The following is an 18,960-nucleotide window of genomic DNA, read 5'->3' on the forward strand; positions in this document are numbered from 1 at the left end:
CCCAAAAAAACGGGCGTAACTCTTGCAATACGCAAAAAAACGCCATTGGGGAAAATTGACGGCAAATGAAGCCAATTCTACTGTTCCCACCAACATCCTGGCTGAGATCAGCTAATTCCAACACAGACTCGGGATTGGACCGGGACCTTTCTGGTTTGTATGATTCATTACCACTCTATGCCTGTCTCTCATCCACTGAGCCATCGAGGGAGCTTCTCTGGATTATTCAAACTACCCCTTGGACAACAGTAAACAAGGCATATCACTTTCATTGCATTACACTGGTACTCATTTTAGCACAAAGTAGACCTGAATAGAAATCATACTATAGTTTGATAAAGCTCATCTCCTCTTAGAATTTGATTTGTGAGTTTGTGTAAAGACATCTGAAAAAATTTAAGTGAAAAATTGTGGGTATTGTTTTTCAGCATCACTCTCAATGTTCACTTTAAGCTATGCAGCCAGCCAGCGCTCTGGAGGTGCCACGCAGCTGGTGAGCCGGCTGTCATGCGCGGAATTTTGAACGGCCCGCGCAGCCCGCTAAAGAGGCCATGCGGGCTAAAAGAAATTAGAGGGAACATTGCTCTCAAAAGTGAATAATTAAATGTTTGAATCATTCTAAATCATTGAAGGTCTGAGAAACAGGTGAACATTTAACTGTTCAGAGAATCCTACAGCACAGAAAGAGGCCATTTGGCCCATCGGGCCAGTGCCGCCTGTTTGAAAGAGCTATCCAATCAATCCCACACCCCTGCAAATTTTTACTCTTCAAGTAGTTATCCAATTTCCTTTTGAATATTAGTATTGAATCTTCTTCCAAAACCCTTTCAGGCAGTGCGCTCCAGATCACAACTCGCTACGCAATATTTTTCCCCTCATCTTGTCTCTGCTTCTTTTTCAAATTATCTTAAATCTGTGTCCTCTGGTTACTGACCTTCCTGCCACTGGAAACATGTTATTTCAGTCAAAATTGTGCTGCGGCATACCCATGCTTCTTGACGTTGGTGAAATCACTTTACACTTACACTATCTAGTTGAGCTTGTCGTGCAATGACATTTTCATATTTTTCTGATTTCTGAAACCCGAGATGTTACTGGCATTATTTTGCAAAATTATTCTCAAAATGTAATTTACAGAAAAAAATCTGTCGTATTTAATTGCAAACATGTTTCTGTGATAAAAGAAACATCAGTACATTTCCTTCAACAATGACCTAGAAATACCTGGGGCCCTTTTCTGCTGATATAAATATAAATGCAAGTTGTAGCTCTAAGATGGAGCAGAGTCCTCTGGAGGCCCAAATGAGCAGAAGAAAAAAAAAAAAGTGTTTTAAACTTATCAGTTCCCACTGGAGCCACTCCAAACTAGTGAAGGCAATCTATCCCCTCTGGAATCAGCTGCCTTACTCTAATCAAATCTCATACATTAATGTATCTCACATGGAGATTTGAAAACTTGAAGAGGATAAACCATTGTAATGGCAAGAAGGGAAAATCGACATCCAGAAATCATTGTGTTGGGGGGGGGGGGGGGCGGGGAGATGAACAGAAAGAGAGCAAATCAAGAAAATCATGTACCACACACTTGATGTATATCAACAGTCATAATAGAGACACAGATTACAGAAACTAACTAAATTTAAAATCTGAACTCATTTTTCTGAAAAGCTTAAATTCAATTTGAATAATATTTTACCCATCACAAGCTCTCAGCCAATTAAAATCTTGACGAGCAATCAAATATTTGAAAATATAAAAGCTTGTAATTTTCAATTAATTGTTACTTTATAAATTGACAGTCACGGTAGAAGTTGCGACAAATTCAGTAGGTAAAAGGGTTCAGAGAACAAAAAAATCATTTTGCATTCATTCTTACTGCTGCTAATTCTGCTGGAGAAAATAAGCTGGTGGAATTCCAGCACACTGTATACCTTTTCCAGTCCAGTACTTCTGAAAACGGGAGGATATATGAATCTCCAACGATTACAGGAATGCAGCCTGCTTGAAGGACATCACTTAAGATAGCTTGCCCAAGACGTGCTCCACGCACCACAATGCAAAACATGGCTTCCTGTCATGAGAGAGAGAGAAATAACACATTAACCTGATGGTCTCTTCAAGGTTTTAGATGCTACAAATTTTGTATAAAGCTAATAAATACATAACATGTAAATTTAAAAAAAAGGAAAAATCTGGACAATTTACCATAAAAATCAAATTTAAAGAAAGTGGGAGATTTCTAAAAATGGACTGTGCATTCTCCTCTTTTCTTCAGGCCATGTTTTGCGGGAAAGACCCTTTGCCCACCATGGCTCTAATCAACAGAAATCCCAAACCAAGACCTTCTCTAGCTCTCTAGTTTCCTTGCCTTTAAAAGCCATCTTTTTGACAAAGGTTTTGGTCATATCTCCTAATTTCTCCCATCGTGGCTCAGTATCTGTTCCATAGCTTTTCCTACATTAAATCCTGCTGTATAAATACAAATGGATATTGTCATCTGCCCATATCCTCAGCCAAAGATGGAGGCCTATCAGGTAGAGGTGGATAATATCAAAACAAAAAGCTGGGGGAAGAAAAAAAATATACAGCAACCTGGAGTGTACGCTGATGATACGCAGCTCTACCTCACAACCACTTCTCTTGACCCCTCCAAATTGTCAGACTGCTTGTCCGACATCCAGTTCTGAATGAGCAGAAATTTTCTCCAATTGAATATTGGGAAGACCGAAGCCATTGTTTTCAGTCCCCGCCACAAACTCTGTTCCCTAGCCACTGACTCCATCCCTGTCCCCAACTTCTGTCTAAGGTTAAATCAGACTGTTCACAACCTTGGTGTCATATTTGGCCCTGAAATAAGCTATCGACCACATATCCGCAGCATAACTAGGACCACCTATTTCCACCTCCGTAACATAAAAACATAAGAACATCGCCCGTCTCCGCCTTTGCCTCAGCTCATCTGCTGCTGAAGCCCTCATCCATGCCTTTGTTACCTCTACACTTGATTATTCCAATGCACAAATGGCTGGCCTCCCACATTCTAACCTATGTAAACTAGATGATCCAAAACTCGCCTGCCCGTGTCCTAACTCGCACCAAGTCATGCTCACCCATCCCTCACTGTGCTCGCTGACCTACATTGGTGGTTAGGCAATATCTAGATTTCAAAATTCTCACCCAGGTTTTCAAATCCCTCCATGGCCTCACCTCACCCTATCTGTAACCTCCTCTTGCGGGGGGTCGGGGGGGGGGGAATGTCTGCGCCCCTCTAATTCTGCCCTCTTGAGCATCCGATTATAAATCGCTCAAACACTGGGGGACGCACCTTTTGTTGCCTGGGCCCTAAGCTCTGGAACTCTGCCTAAATCTCTCTACCCCTTTCCTCCTTCAAGACTCTCCTTAAAATTTACCACTTTGACCAAGCTTTTGATCACCTGCCCTAATTTCTCCTTATGTGGCTTGGTGTCAATTTTTTTAATCTCATAATACACCTGTGAAATGCCTTGGGACATTTCACAACATTAAAGGTGCCATATAAATACAAGTTGTTGTTGTTGTTTACAAGTGAATAACTCATACAAAGAATCAGATGATGTCACGAATCATTATAGGAAAGTTTAAAGTTCATATTAACCATCGAAACATCTAGATGGGAATACATCCTGAAAATCATTACCACATACTTAAAAATATATTATGCAGTTTTCATTTAATTTTCATTGTTTTTTTTTTTAAATGGTGGTAGATATCACAGTGGACATCATGAATTAAGTCGTGGCTTTGGGAAAGGAAGGTTGTGTTTTACTAATTTGACTGATTTTTTTTTTGAAGAAGTCACCAGGTTGCTGGATGAACGGAACCCATTAGACATCATCAACCTAGATTTTCAGAAAATATTTGATGAGGTACCTTTAATATGTTAAGCTGCAAGATAGAATCTTGTGGAATTAGTGGGAAGTTGCTACCGAGGATAAAGAATTAGCTGCATTCCTGTAGGCAGAAAGTCATCATCAGCTGTGGACCTACTTGGAGACCAGTTACTGGTGGTGTCCCGCAGGGCTCAGTGTTAAGGCCTTTGCTCTTTACTATCTATATTAATGACTTAGATAAAAGGGTTGGGGGAAATGGTTGGCAAGTTTACAGTTGATACTAAGATTTGTGCAGGTGTTAGGAAAGTGCAAGAGATTAAACAGTTGTAAGCAGATCTCGATATGTTGGGGGAATGTGCTTTCATTTAGCAAATGGCATTTAACTTGGATATGTGCAGGATCAATGCTAAGCAAACTTACACCTTTGCAAGGAACAGAACTGTGGTGAAAGAAAAAGATCTTGTTATTATAGTTCATAATCCTATAAATGGGGCGAGAGGGGGGGGGAAAGAGAGAGAGCGCCGGGGGGGAAGAGAGAGAGCGCGCCGGGGGGGAAGAGAGAGAGAGCGCCGGGGGGGGAAGAGAGAGAGAGCGCCGGGGGGGGGGGGAAGAGAGAGAGAGCGCCGGGGGGGGGAAGAGAGAGAGAGCGCCGGGGGGGGGAAGAGAGAGAGAGCGCCGGGGGGGGGGAAAGAGAGAGAGAGAGCGCCGGGGGGGGGGGAAGAGAGAGAGAGCGCCGGGGGGGGGGGGGGGGAAAAGAGAGAGAGAGCGCCGGGGGGGGGGGGGGGGGGGGGGGAAAGAGAGAGAGAGCGCCGGGGGGGGGGGGGGGGAAAGAGAGAGAGCGCCGGGGGGGGGGGGGGGGGGAAGAGAGAGAGAGCGCCGGGGGGGGGGGGGGGGGGGAAGAGAGAGAGAGCGCCGGGGGGGGGGGGAAAGAGAGAGAGCGCCGGGGGGGGGGGGGGGAAGAGAGAGAGAGCGCCGGGGGGGGGGGGGAAGAGAGAGAGAGCGCCGGGGGGGAAGAGAGAGAGAGCGCCGGGGGGGGGGGGGGGGGGGAAGAGAGAGAGAGTGCCGGGGGGGGGGGGGGAAAGAGAGAGAGAGCGCCGGGGGGGGGGGAAGAGAGAGAGCGCGCCGGGGGGGGAGAGAGAGAGAGAGCGCCGGGGGGGGAGAGAGAGAGAGAGCGCCGGGGGGGGGAAGAGAGAGAGAGCGCCGGGGGGGGGAGAGAGAGAGAGCGCCGGGGGGGAGAGAGAGAGAGCGCCGGGGGGGAGAGAGAGAGAGCGCCGGGGGGGAGAGAGAGAGAGCGCCGGGGGGGAGAGAGAGAGAGCGCCGGGGGGGGAGAGAGAGAGAGCGCCGGGGGGGAGAGAGAGAGAGCGCCGGGGGGGAGAGAGAGAGAGCGCCGGGGGGGAGAGAGAGAGCGCGCCGGGGGGGAAGAGAGAGAGAGCGCCGGGGGGGAGAGAGAGAGCGCGCCGGGGGGGAGAGAGAGAGAGCGCCGGGGGGGAGAGAGAGAGAGCGCCGGGGGGGAGAGAGAGAGAGCGCCGGGGGGGAGAGAGAGAGAGCGCCGGGGGGGAGAGAGAGAGAGCGCCGGGGGGGAGAGAGAGAGAGCGCCGGGGGGGAGAGAGAGAGAGCGCCGGGGGGGAGAGAGAGAGAGAGAGCGCCGGGGGGGAGAGAGAGAGAGAGCGCGCCGGGGGGGAGAGAGAGAGAGAGCGCCGGGGGGGAGAGAGAGAGAGCGCTGGGGGGGAGAGAGAGAGAGAGCGCCGGGGGGGAGAGAGAGAGAGAGCGCCGGGGGGGAGAGAGAGAGAGAGAGCGCCGGGGGGGAGAGAGAGAGAGAGAGAGCGCCGGGGGGGAGAGAGAGCGCCGGGGGGGAGAGAGAGAGAGAGAGAGCGCCGGGGGGGAGAGAGAGCGCCGGGGGGGAGGGGGGGAGGGAGAGGTCAGGTCGGATCGGATCCAGTCCGGGAGTCGGGAGTCAGATCCAGTGGGGGGGTGGGGGGGGGTGGGGGGGGGAGCGGGTGTCGGGTCGGCGGAGGGGGGAGCGGGTGTCGGGTCTTGTCGGGGGCGGGGAGCAGGAGCTGGCCGTGGGAGGAGCCTTATCCACACAGCCCCAGTGAGGCCATTGGGCCAGGGCTAGGGGCTGCATGCTTCAGGCCCCTCCCACACAGTTCGGAGCCTGGAGCTACTGCACTTGCGTGTCGACTGTAGCGTGCATGTGCAGAGGTCCCGGCACTGTTTTCAGCGCCGGGACCTGGCTCCGCCCCCCCCACAGCTCGTGCTGGCTGCGCCGAGGGCCAGAGGACCTGTAAGTAGGTGGAGAATACCGAGGATTTTTTTAGGCGCCGTTTTAGGCGCAAAAACGGGCGCCCAGCTCGGAGGGGCGACCGTTTTTTTTCTTGTGGAAACTTGGACCCTATATCCCATTTGCCATATTCTTGCCAATTCATTTAGCCTGTCTATACCCCCTTGAAGTCTCTTTGTATCCTCCTCACAACTTACATTCCCACCTAGCTTTGTATCATCAGCAAACTTAAATTTATTACATTTGCTCCCTTCATCCAAATCATTGATATAGATTGTGAATAGCTGGGGACCAAGCACCGATCCTTGCGGCACTCCACTAGTCAACCTGAAAATGATCCGTTTATTCCTACCCTCTGTTTTCTGTCCATTAACCAATCCGTGCTAGTATATCACCCCCAATCCCATTAAACCAAATTTTGTTCAATAATTTCGTGTGGCACCTTTTCGAATGCCCTCTGAAAATCTAAATCCACCGGTCTCCCCTTATCTATTCTACTAGTTACAACCTCAAAAAAAACTCTTGACAGATTTGTCAAACATGATTTCCCTTTCATAAATCCGTGTTGACTCTGCCCAACCCTATTATTAGTTTCTAAGTGCCCTGTTACCATATCCTTAATAGATTCTAGTAATTTTCCTACTACTGATGTCAGGCTAACTGGTCTGTAGATCCCCATTTTCTCTCTCCCTCCTTTCTTAAAGAGTGGGATTACATTGGCTACCTTCCAATCTGCGGGAATTGTTCTGGAATCTATGGAATTTTGGAAGATGCACAAGGCACCACAACTGCAGAGGACAAGCTTGATGGACCAGCTGGTCTTTTCCGTTCCAATATTTTTGTATATTTGTATGTTCACTCAAAGCAGTAGATGCACAATATCCTCAAAGAAGTCAGCGCTTATATTGTAAGCAGGTCCAGGAAATTCCAGAACTGCCAATTTGAGCTCACATAACTGCGACCCTGAAACAAACAGTATTTCAATAGTAAAGTCGCTCTCAAATGTGGCAGTAGCTTTATTATTGTAGTGTAGATAGGATAAAACTAGTAGAATTCTTTGAAATTCTTATGTAACAGTTTATCATAAAGCACCAGTTGATTACTGACAAGTGAAGAAGGAAAGCTACCAGATGGAAGTCCACATACTTTGGTCAGAGCTGATAACATTCCATGTCCAGACAACAATCAGATTATTCCAGTCATCGTTTAAAGTGGAAAAATGTGATCAAAAAGTATTTATCGTTGTATGCATTTTCTGCGTCAAATTTAGAAGATTGATTACACAGTCCATACAATAAATGAGCAAAACATTTTTAGAAAGTTTGGAATAAGTAGTTTAACATTTAGAGAAGTATCAATGGCAAGTACAGTGCAAATATCTGTTCTCTACAAAACATTGTTTTTGGGAGCCACACCAATATCACAATAGCATTTATATGGTTGGATATTAATGATATGCATAATAGCAGTGGAATGTATGAGGCACTATATGCCAGATAATGCTGTAATGAGAACTATTGTTGTTGGTTCATTTTGTAACCAGGTACAAATTCTGATGGTTCAGACGTATATATTGCTTAGACACTAGTACTTCAAAATACAATTTTTACAGTCACACACCACCGTTGCTATATAATTCATGTAGCCTCTATACACAAGAAAATTAGACTCCTATTTCAACTGAAATTCAATGAAGGATTTTTTTTTTGATTTGTTTGCAAAATATTCATAAATATATTGAATTAATAAGCTAGCTCGCCCAATAAAACAGTACTGTAGTCTGTCCGGTAATCCATCTAAAGAGTAAATTCTTGGGTAGATGCTATCAATTCCACTAGCTGCATGAAGTAAAGAATTCCACAAACACCTCTAGAGGCAATGCCACTCCCGACAACAAACGGAAACTGGTGAAAGCTTGTGCAGGCAAACAAGTTGTTCTGTATTCTGCGGAGCTACCCCACAATATAACATCAGCCTCCAGAGCATGCTCCATATAGTAGCTCTGTAAAATAGACACCGCATTAAACAAACTGGATGTCAGAGTCAACATGTCCCTATGTCATTAATATGAAGCTCTAACACTACAGTACCACCAAGTTAGCTAACAGTATTGCCATCGGAATAGGAATTATTGAAGAGGAGGTTGGGAACCTGCAAGTTCTAATACTGAAAGCAATTACCTTTCCCTAAACGGTTTGAAATAGCAAGCACTCTCAAAGTACCTTTGATTTTATTTTACAACAGAATCTAAAACACAGAATAACATAAGCCTACAAAGACAGATCCCTGGTAAAACATACTCGAGCAAGGCTTTAACATTTGTGCATGTTTCTCTTAGAATTATGATTTATAAATGGGCATTTACTGAAATTTTTAAATCACTGTCTAAGTGCCTGCTAATACACAGAATCATCTGGGTTTCAAGCCAACTTTTTCTGTGGTCCACATGCAGAATGCAGTTCAGCACAAGTTTCCAATTGTGTTGATCAGCAAAAACTAGAGAGTCAAGACTTCAAAATCAAGAGACACACACAAACCAGAACAGTTCCATTAGGGGTACAGAAGACAGGAGACCCCAAAGAACTAGAGAGAATTATATAGCTCCATTTGTAACATTATGCACTTGAAACTGTGGGAGCCCATTTCTTTGCCAAATATAAACAAATGCAGGCAAGGTTCACTAAGACCCATGTGAAAAGTGTTGATTGAGAAAAGGCCGAGTAAAATCATGGTAAAAGTGGTCAAAATATCACCAGAAGGAAATACACACAAGCAACTGTACAGGTACTAAGAAACAAAATGGACCAGATTTGAAAAACGTGGTTTTATTTCTGTGGCACAATTCTTTGCGTGCCTATTTTTAAATCGCACTATTGGGCTAGTACCGTGTTTAAAAAGAAAGCCAAAACAAATATTAAAAGCAGATTTTTTTTTATATAAAGTATTTTATAAACTGACTGATGGAGTACAAAATATAGATGAATATAGGGCGAATTTTCTAATACCTGTATGTGTATAAATGCTACAGTGTGATGTCCAAAATCCAGAAACCTTGGGACCGAGGCCATTTAGGGTACTTCCAGAATGTCTTTGCCGAGGTAAGGGGCGAGGTCGGGCTGGGGCTTCAAGGACTGGGGTGAGGTCGGGCCGTCGAGGGCAGGCCACCAAGGTGGGGGAGTCCGGATTTTGGAACATTTTCCGGTTTCCGGACAACCCCGCCATGGATCGGCCCGGTGTCCAGATTCCGGATCATTCCGAATTTCGGAACTCCGGATTTCAGGCGCTCAACCTGTATAGGGAATATCCAATTTTCCCAATATTTTAAGTGCAATTTCAATTTACTAACATCGAGCCTTAGTATCACTGCGAAGCGTGCACTTCATTGCTTGACTTTAGAAAATGAGGGCAGCGATTTTGGTCAATATTATTTTGTCCTTTTGCCAGACGAGACTGGGATATTTCATGACTAAATCATGCAGATCTGTCACCCTCCTAACATTGAAGACATCAGGAACTTAATGGCACATGAAATTACTAGTTCAAATAAAGAGCACCAAATACAGATACCACTTTGGAATGAAAGGTCATATGGCAAAAAGGTTTTCTAAGTACCCGTCATAAATCTGGAGACGAAAGGGTGAATTTTTCCCTCCAACAGACACACCCCTCCCCACGCCCCGCACCTCCATAAGGACGATAGAAATAATGATAAAGGTTCTGCATGTATTTTGTTTTAAGTAGGCTTTGAATACCATATGTAGGAGAGTACCTTCGGGATTGAATGCATGCCAAGGTTCTCCTTATCTAGACACCAAACAGCAAATCTTTTCCATCTGTTGTTTTAGCCTTTTTAGACAATAGGTTTTTCAAAGGTTCCGAATAGCAAGATTCATTTGCAGCAGTGGCAACGTAGTCAGCTCTTTTCAGAGGCCATACCACCAACTGACGCTTGGATCAAACAGGCCTCAAAACTCTTCCCCCTCCCCCATTCTTGTAAAAAAGTGTCATTAAAATAGGAGAATAATTAGTTTAGATGCAAAAATATCCACATATCTAATAGAAAGCAAAGAAAAATCAGCATGCTGTTTACTATTCTACTTCATGAAATAATTATATATTTCTTCATTGTCTGTATCCTTCCAACTGTTATTTTTTTTAATTTTAAGTTTTAACATGCAGATTTATTCTCTTGCTCCCCAAAATTGTTCGGCTTTTAAAAGGGTCAATAAAAAAAATCTTACTATGAATTTTATTACCTTGATACAGTTGTTCCTTGTCCAATTTTATGTATTTTTAAAAATGATTTCTGATCATTACTTCCTGCCCCTTTTCATCATCTCCATCTGTTGTTCTGTTCTCTTTCTCTCTCTATGCTAGTTTCTTAAATTGTTTTACATTAACAAAAAGCACATCTATTTGAATAGGTTTAATAAAAATGGATTATTGGTAGAATTCTAAAATAACTGTTGCTTTTTTCACACAAAAGCTTTTCCTATATTTATAACTCCAAGTCGATACTAGACTCCCAAAACAAGCGCTCTACTCAAAGCTCCAACACTGCAAGCGAGTCCCAAGTGGGCAGAGGAAACATTTCAAGGACACCCTCAAAGCCTCCATGAAAAAGTGCAACATCCCCACCGACACCTGGGAATCCCTGGCCCAAGACCGCTCAAAGTGGAGGAGAAGCATCCGGGAAGGCATCAAACACCTCGAGTCTCTTCGCCGGGAGCAATCGGAAGCCAGGCACAAGCAGTGGAAGGAGCGCATGACAATCCAAGCACCCCACCCATCCCTTCAACCACTGACTGTCTCACCTGTGACAGAGACTGTAGGTCCTGCATTGGATTCCTCAGTCACCTGAGAACTCATTAGTGTGGAAGCAAGTCATCCTCGACTCCGAGGGACTGCCTAAGAAGAACTCCAAGTAATCTTCAATCTGAAACAAAAGATTTTCCCTCAACAGAAAGAGAGTCATAATGCAGTTTTTACAACTTTTCATTATAATGTGCCAGCTTAGTACGGTAGTACAGTGGTTAAATTACTGGACTAGTAATCCGGAGGCCTGGACTAATGATCCAGAGACATGAGTTCAAATATCACCACGGCAGCTGGGGAATTTAAATTCAGATGAATTTAATTAATCTGGAATAAAAAGCTAGTATCAGTAATGGTGACCACAAAACTACCAGATTGTTGTTAAAAACCCATCCGGTTCACTAATGTCCTTAAGGGCAGGAAATCTGCCATCTTACCCAGTCTGGCCTACATGTGACTCCAGATCCACAGCAATGTTGACTCTGAACTGCCCTCTGAAATGGTCTAGCAAGCCATTCAGTTGTACCAAACAGTTACAAAGGAGAGTGGTTCAAGAAGGCACCTCACCATCAGCAATAAATGCTGGCCTTGCCTGTGACACCCACATCCCATGACCCCCCCAAAAATACTGGTAGCATTTTGTCTGATTCAGAAGGTTGTGTGTTCAAGGCTCTCTCCAGGACTTCAGCACATAATCTAAAAAGACACTCCAGTTAAGTACTGAAGGAGTGCTACATTACAGGAGATGCCATCCTTCGGCCCGCAAGTAAAATCACAGCCCATCTGCCATTCGGCTGGTTCCAGTGGATGTAAAGATCCCAGGGAGGGGAATGGAATTAATGGCTGGGGCTTAATACAATGGTTCGGTCTGCCCAATGTTTAATTGGAGGCAATTCCTGTCTGGATACCAGACAAGCAGTCCGAGAACACAGAAGGGGTCGAGACAAGTGGTGGTGAGGTAGAGCTCGATGGAATCGGACATCATGGGCCGAATATTCCAGCTTCGCCGGGTCCATATGGCATGTGCATGGACCTGGCGAGGCCGGAACATTCGGCCGGTTTTCAGGGCAAGAAGCGCATGCGCTCAAAACCGGCTTTTCCAATCTGTCAAGATTTCACTTGACCGATTGAACGCATCCCCGGGAGAAGGACTTTCGCACGGGAGGGGTTGGGCTATTTGTCCAACACATGCCCAGCGAATGTCCTTCAAACTTTTACGCCTGGTACTTTTAACTGTGTAGGAGTTTTAAAAACATATAAAAATTCAATTTAATCATTCATTTTTAATGTTAAAAACCCTGTCCATTAAAGCAAGTTTATTTTTAACACTATTAAAACACAAATTTTTCTTCCAAAAATATTTATTTTTTAAAACATTTAATTACATTTAATTTCAATTAATTTTAAATAAGTGAGGTGTTTTTTTTAATTTATATTATGCTGTGTTTCTTGTTTTAGGAGTGTTTTCTCATTGACAGTAATGGGAACTCGTAAAAACAGAGCTCTCATTTTTATTAATGAGATTACTACCTAGTGATTGGTGGTCCAGGCCCACATGACTCCAGCATTTCCGTACGTTCGGGGAAGTCAACTTCCCGATTGCTGCACAGCGAATGAAGGCCTCCGACCACAATCGTTCCTCTGTGACCACCAGGTATTTTCGTTAAAAACATTCGGGTCGGAGGCGTTCGTCCGAAGGAAGCCTCCAACCGTAATTTTCCTTCCCGGGTCTTTGGATGATGTTGCAAAGGAGCAGTACGTAGATGAGAAATAGAAGATGGCCAAGGATAGAGATCGAGTGACTCCAGAGGTAACGGTGCAAGGGCAAAAAGAGAAGCCATTGCAGGGGATGCTCTGGCTATGACTGGATAGGTAAAAGTGGAACCAGGCGAAGAAAGGCCCATTCAGCTAGACAACACAAATAGAGAGGGAAGTGAGACAGAGCAGAGGAAGTGAGTGAGCACCTGTTGGAAGGAGGTGATAGAAGGAACCAGTGAGCCTGGATTTATCCAATATGTATAGGTTGAGCGTCCGAAATCCGGAGTTCTGGAATTCGGAATGTTCCAGAATCCGGATGGATCCGTGGCGGCGTCATCCGGAATCTGGAAAATGGTCCGAAATCCAGACACGCTGCCGGACTCCCCCGCTCTGCCCACCGCCAGACTCACTCCCCCGCTCCGCTTGGCACCCCCCCCCACCCGCCCCCCGCCCACCCTTTACCTCAGCCCTGGCTTTTCCAGTTTTGGGATGTCTGAAAGTAGTTCCGAAATCCAGAAATACCCGAAATGCAGAACGGCCTTGGTCCCGAGGTTTCCAGATTTCGGACACTCTAACTGTATAGGGATTTTGACACCTGCACTGCACACAAGGACAGGCAAGGTTGATCATGAACACCATGACAGGTAAAGTGAAATTATCCATAAAAACGGGTGTTCGTGGGAAATGCCATAATTAGAGGGATAGCCAACCAATTTCCAGCTGTGACAGGGAGTCACAAATGGTGTGTTGCTTCTCTGGTATAGAACACAAGAAATAAGAAATAGGAGCAGGAATAGGCCATTTGGCCCCTCGAGCCTGCTCCGCCATTCAATAAGATCATGGCTGATCTGATCATGTAGTCAGCTCCACTTCCCTGCCCGCTCCCCAGAACCCTTTACTCCCTTATTGCTCAAAAATCTGTCTATCTCCGCCTTAAATATATTCAATGACCCAGTCTCCACAGCTCTCTGGGGCAGAGAATTCCATAGATTTATAACCCTCTGGAGAAGAAATTCCTCCTCATCTCAGTTTTAAATGGGAGGCCCCTTATTATGTCCCCTAGTTTTAGTTTCCCCCATGAGTGGAAATATCCTCTCTGCATCCACCTTGTTGAGCCCCCTTATTATCATATGTTTCAATAAGATGACCTCTCATTCTTCTGAACTCCAATGAGAAAAGGCCCAACCTATATTCATAAGTCAACCCACTTCATCTCCGGAATCAACCTAGTGAACCTTCTCTGAACAGCCTCCAATGCAAGTATATCCTTCCTTAAATATGGAGACCAAAACTGTATGCAATACTCCAGGTGTGGCCTCACCAATACCCTGTACAGTTGTAGCAAGACTTCTCTGCTTTTATACTCCATCCCCCTTGCAATAAAGGCCAACATTCCATTTGCCTTCCTGATTACTTACTACCAGTTCAGAAGTGACATAACAGATAGAAAAACTTCTGCAGAGGGAGGGAAACCAGCCTGAAAAGAATAGGATTGAGGTAAGTAGGTAGGTAAGATTAAAAATGGCAGACTTTTAAGGTATTAGGATCTAGTCCGATGTGCAAAACCTCAAAGGTAACAATCTCAGAATTACTTACGGTGCTACACGCTGAACTGATTAATCAGAAACATGTTCGATACATCAAGATATGGCTAGAGAGATGTTATAGAAGAGTGGGGTTTAAATTCCTTGTATACTGAGGCAGGGAAAAGCTGTTCAGACAAGAAGGGCTTCACCTAAATTTCCTTGCAAAGAAGATAAATAGGACAGTAGGGACGATTTCATCATAAGATGGCAGTATGATATAAATAAAACAGAACAAAAAGAAAGAAAATGAACAGAGGGTGACTAGCCTGGTGTGTGTATCCAGCATTTTGTGTTTTTGTCCTCTGGCCAAGAGTCTGGACAGTCAACCAGCTCCCAGCTTCTCATGTTGCCAGTTCAGAGCAGCTAGAACATGCAACAGCTACGAATAAATCTAATTCCAGCGACCATTCAATATCTTCCCAAAGTGGTAAAAAAGAATTAAAACCCACCTTGTTCCCTTCCCCCATAAAGGCCAAACTAGAAAACTAGCAAAAGCTGAACAGCTTCAAAATAGCCATGTACATAAACACATGAGGTAGGCACACAAAGTGCAGTGTGACATGGACTTCAAAGATAGTAAAATAATTATGAGGAAGACCATTTGGCCCATCTCAATTAGTCCATCCTGAAAGATCTAAAGTATTCCCATTGCAACATCCAATTGTTTCTTAAATGATTCCAGGGTTTATGCCTCTCCTATCTGGAGTTTAATCCATACATTAATCACTCTGGGAGGAATTTTTACCCCCAAAAAAACAGGTGGGTTTGAAGCGTGGGTTAGTTAAATTGTTAAAAATCAAAATCCCAACCTGAACCCACCTCCTTCTGGTTTTAACGGAGGCAGGAGACCAATCCGCTATCAGGAGACAGGACGTCAATTTAAATATTACACTGAGGCTGGAAGCCCCTTCTTCAACCGCCATTTTCTTTTTACCTCTATCTGGTCAGGTTTTACACACTTCATAAAACTCGGCAGTTACAGCAAGGTGAGGAATGCTGCATCCAGGAGGCAAGTGCCTTTACACTTACTTTCTGGATTCATGGTCACTGCATAACCCACCCTCCGCAATCGAAGACCTGCTCATGAGGCCTCCAATCACGTTCCCGGTCCCGGACCCCATCCCCACCCCACCCACCCCGATAATCTTGAGGCTGGCCTCGATCTTCCTCACCACCCTAGAGTCCCAATGGCTCCAATCTTCCTCACCCCCCCACCCGATTGCACCCTCCCTCCTCTGTGTAGCCTAGTGCTGCAGCCCTACCCGCCCCACAGCCAGCCAGCCTCGCCGTCTGGCTGGCTGCGGGTGGGAAACAGGCTTCTGATGCAAATCAGGCCCTGCCTTAAAGTTGGCAGGCCTGCGGGAAATCCGTTCTCCTGCCTGCATCGGAAGCCGCCCCCCCCTGCCCCCAACTCACCTTCCCCATGGAAATCCAGTCCTCTATGTTAAGAATATTTTGAGGTCAGTCCTCAATTTAGCTTTTAATAGTTTCAACCTATGTACCCTTGTTCTACTCTCACAATTTAAGATGAAGTTGCCATAACTTAAATTGCTGGCATCCCCAACATCCCATCACGAGTAAAGTAGAAGATTGTGGCAAACATTGAGGGAATTCTCCTCCACCTCCAAGGTGTGATAGGTTGTCGATACGTGATGTGCAGGCACTCTTCTCCCATCTCATTCCCCCCACTTCATGCTGGCACTCTTCTTGTCCACCCCTTGTCTTGGCGGGAAATCCCTCAGCGGTTTTACAAAATAGGAATTGCCACCCATTACACAGTTCTACCTCTTGGAGCAGCATTAAGGTAGAGCTGGGAGCAACCCTTGGGGATGGAGCCTGCAGCTGTACTAATTTCTGTCTGCAAACTGACCTCAAAATATAGACAATTAGTATGTATATTTCCGTAACATTTTTCACTTCAATTTCTTCCACTTTCCCTTTTTCAATCTTCTTGCCCTTTTTTTTTTATTCACATGAACTTTTCTGTTCACACCATGTTCTAGGCCTCACCCCCTCACCCATGCTGCAATCTAGACATCTTCTCCATATTCCCTGTTGTATGGCTGGGTCTCCCTCAGGTCACCTCTCCCCTCCCTCTCTGTCCTGTTGCTGAGGCTGATCTTGCCCTTCAACTGGTAATGTGCAAGATTCTGCCTCTTTCTCTTCACCAGCATTGCACCTAACAAAACGAAGAGCTTGACTAAATGGATGTTGCACAGCATGTCCTCAGCAACTGGACTAAGGGCTTTTTCTCATATGTTAAACTGCAGGTATTTCAGTTGCCATAAGTACTTGTTCCCTTGGGTGATTCAATTGCTCCCAGTCCAAAGAAGCTGGGAGTGGTGCCAACATTTGTCTGCTAACAAAGACAGAAGGACCTCAAAATACTGACTATATGAAACACTAATAGTTGGCACATATGTCCCTGTGTTTCCCCCCTCCCCATCATGGCCCCACAGAGTCATGTTCCAACACACTGTTACTAGACAAGTCCAGTTAGAAACAGTTATAGTAGTAACTGGGGTAGCAAGCCTTCTATTTTAAAATCATAGCTGAACGTCAAAGTTATGTATAAGCATCACTGTAAATTAATAATTCTGTCTTCAGACATGCAAATATATTATACCTGTAGAATCTGTGGGTAGTCAAAGACCTGATTTTTGTGGCAGCGCTTCCTTGTGGAAGGAACACCCTCTGACAAATTGGTACATTTGTCTAGGATCAGCAGAGCGTCTCCATGCTCTGCTTCCATGGTCTCCAGCTCAGAACGATATTCCGAATGGATAGCAGTTTGTGTAGACAAAATAAAATACATCCTGTAACTGAAGAGAGATATCATAAACAATGAAACAGGATTAGTATTATTTTTCACATTAAAAAAAAGTGATGCATCTTTGATGTATGGTAGATCTGCTGTGTTGACTTTACACTTTCTGGAGATCTTTGGTGGAACCAGATGTCACTTAAAGAAACAAACACACCTGTGGTTTCTGCATTTTGGGATAAAGGGCAGCCAATATAGCAAGTCCTAATATACCGATAATGTAGGGTAATTTTTACAATATTTTCTCAGAATATGTTCTTTACATTAACATACTCCATGCTAGAATTTAACAGCATATCAGGTAAAGTTTCTGTTTTGAACACCAGTGCTTGTTTGCATCAAAGATATATCCTGCATTGAGTCCGATGAATGCTTATCACCACTTCCCATTACTGACTAGAAGTACATGTAGAATGCATTACAGCAACATTTTGCTTGACAAATTTGTTAAAATGGAAACAGGAAATTCAAATCAAGTTATAGTAAGTAATCAGCTCAGTTTGAAACTCCTGCATTCTCTGTACTGATTTAAATGTATTGTAAATTAAAGTGTATGATAACTTTTTGGTTGCTTCAGTTTGCCATAAGTTGTTATTTTGCAAAAAGTATTGCCCGTGAGACAGGTTCTTGTAGTTGAACGTAAATGAATGCAGCGAGAAGCAAAAATAAAAGACTCAGTGCTTTATGACTGAAGGAACCAGCTTCCAATAATCTGTGAGGTCCTTTTTAGTGATCATTGTAAGCCAAACAGTGGGAGGTTATTGCTCGGATTTTCACTGCAAGCTGGTAGCAATTTCACTATAACAGCAGTTTTATTCCTTTCAATTATATACTAAATGAATTGCAACATTGGAATGTTTTCTGCATAGGTTCCCCACAACCAAGTTCACTTTGCTAAGGTGGGGGAAGGGGCATAGTTTATTTTCCATAAATGCAACATACAACGTAGAAGGAGAATTTTTTAAATCCTTAAAATAGACTACCAGACTATGAAAACTGCCCAACACAATCTGAAGTACATTTTGAATCTTATATCCATTGTCAAAATAAGAGTACTGTACTGAAAATAAAAGTGTAACTCTAGCAATGTAGTTGTTGACTCTTACCCGGGTAGCTTCTCGGGTAGATGGACATCTGCAGACAATGGACTAAAAACTGGAATGCTAACATCATAACCCTGTCGATAGGTCCACGTGGAGAAGCCTCCACCAGCAAGGAGGGCTCTTTAAAAAAAAAAGAGAAATAAATTAAAAACATATCTACAACTTAGATCCCTAAAACAATTACCGAGTATAGAAACGTCTCAGGTAAATGGATCCCGAACACGAGACACAAAAGGGAAGAGGGTCAAGACTCAGAAGGGGTAAAATCACAGTCGAAGAGAAGCGTATGAGAGCATTTTTAAAGGTGGAGATACCAATGAAAGCAGTTCCAGCGGAAACTACTCAATTTTAGGAACGTTTTGAATGCCTAGCCTGCATCTTAGAAAGTAAGGAACATATGCCAAAATATCTTGCTTGTTAGGATTCTAAAATTACTGCCTTGTATTGTGTAATTTATACTAAATTTACCTTGCACTTACCTGAGATTACATATATTTATAGCAACCAACAGCTCCATTCTTATCTTTGTGCAGTAATCTGACCAGGTGATCAAATACCTGCTAATGTATCTACCTATTCATAATAATGTAGGTAAATATTACAACTTTATAGGATTACACCCAATTTATTGCAGAAAAAAATACAAGGGTTAAAACATCACAGTTTTATGCCATGAGCACTGTTCTCAGACCCTGTACAAAAACAAAAAAGGTAACGTTCAGCA

The 18,960-nt window shown here is 44.2% G+C and overlaps 1 protein-coding gene across 3 annotated transcripts in view; it reads right to left on the reverse strand.

Moving 5' to 3' along the window:
• The window catches only part of ext2 (exostosin glycosyltransferase 2), a 192,052-nt gene that overhangs the window by 124,010 nt on the left and 49,082 nt on the right, over positions 1 to 18,960 (reverse strand). For 2 of the 3 annotated variants that reach the window (XM_070898630.1, XM_070898631.1), the window contains 3 exons: positions 18,240 to 18,356; positions 16,936 to 17,131; positions 1,932 to 2,071 (listed from right to left, as the gene is read on the reverse strand). In XM_070898630.1, coding sequence (XP_070754731.1) covers positions 1,932 to 2,071; positions 16,936 to 17,131; positions 18,240 to 18,356 — 453 coding nt within the window. The remainder of the gene's footprint in view (positions 1 to 1,931; positions 2,072 to 16,935; positions 17,132 to 18,239; positions 18,357 to 18,960) is intronic. The other variant, XM_070898632.1, reaches the window with a different exon arrangement.

Source organism: Pristiophorus japonicus, chromosome 14 (genome assembly GCF_044704955.1).
Source record: "Pristiophorus japonicus isolate sPriJap1 chromosome 14, sPriJap1.hap1, whole genome shotgun sequence".
Taxonomy (NCBI): domain Eukaryota; kingdom Metazoa; phylum Chordata; class Chondrichthyes; family Pristiophoridae; genus Pristiophorus; species Pristiophorus japonicus.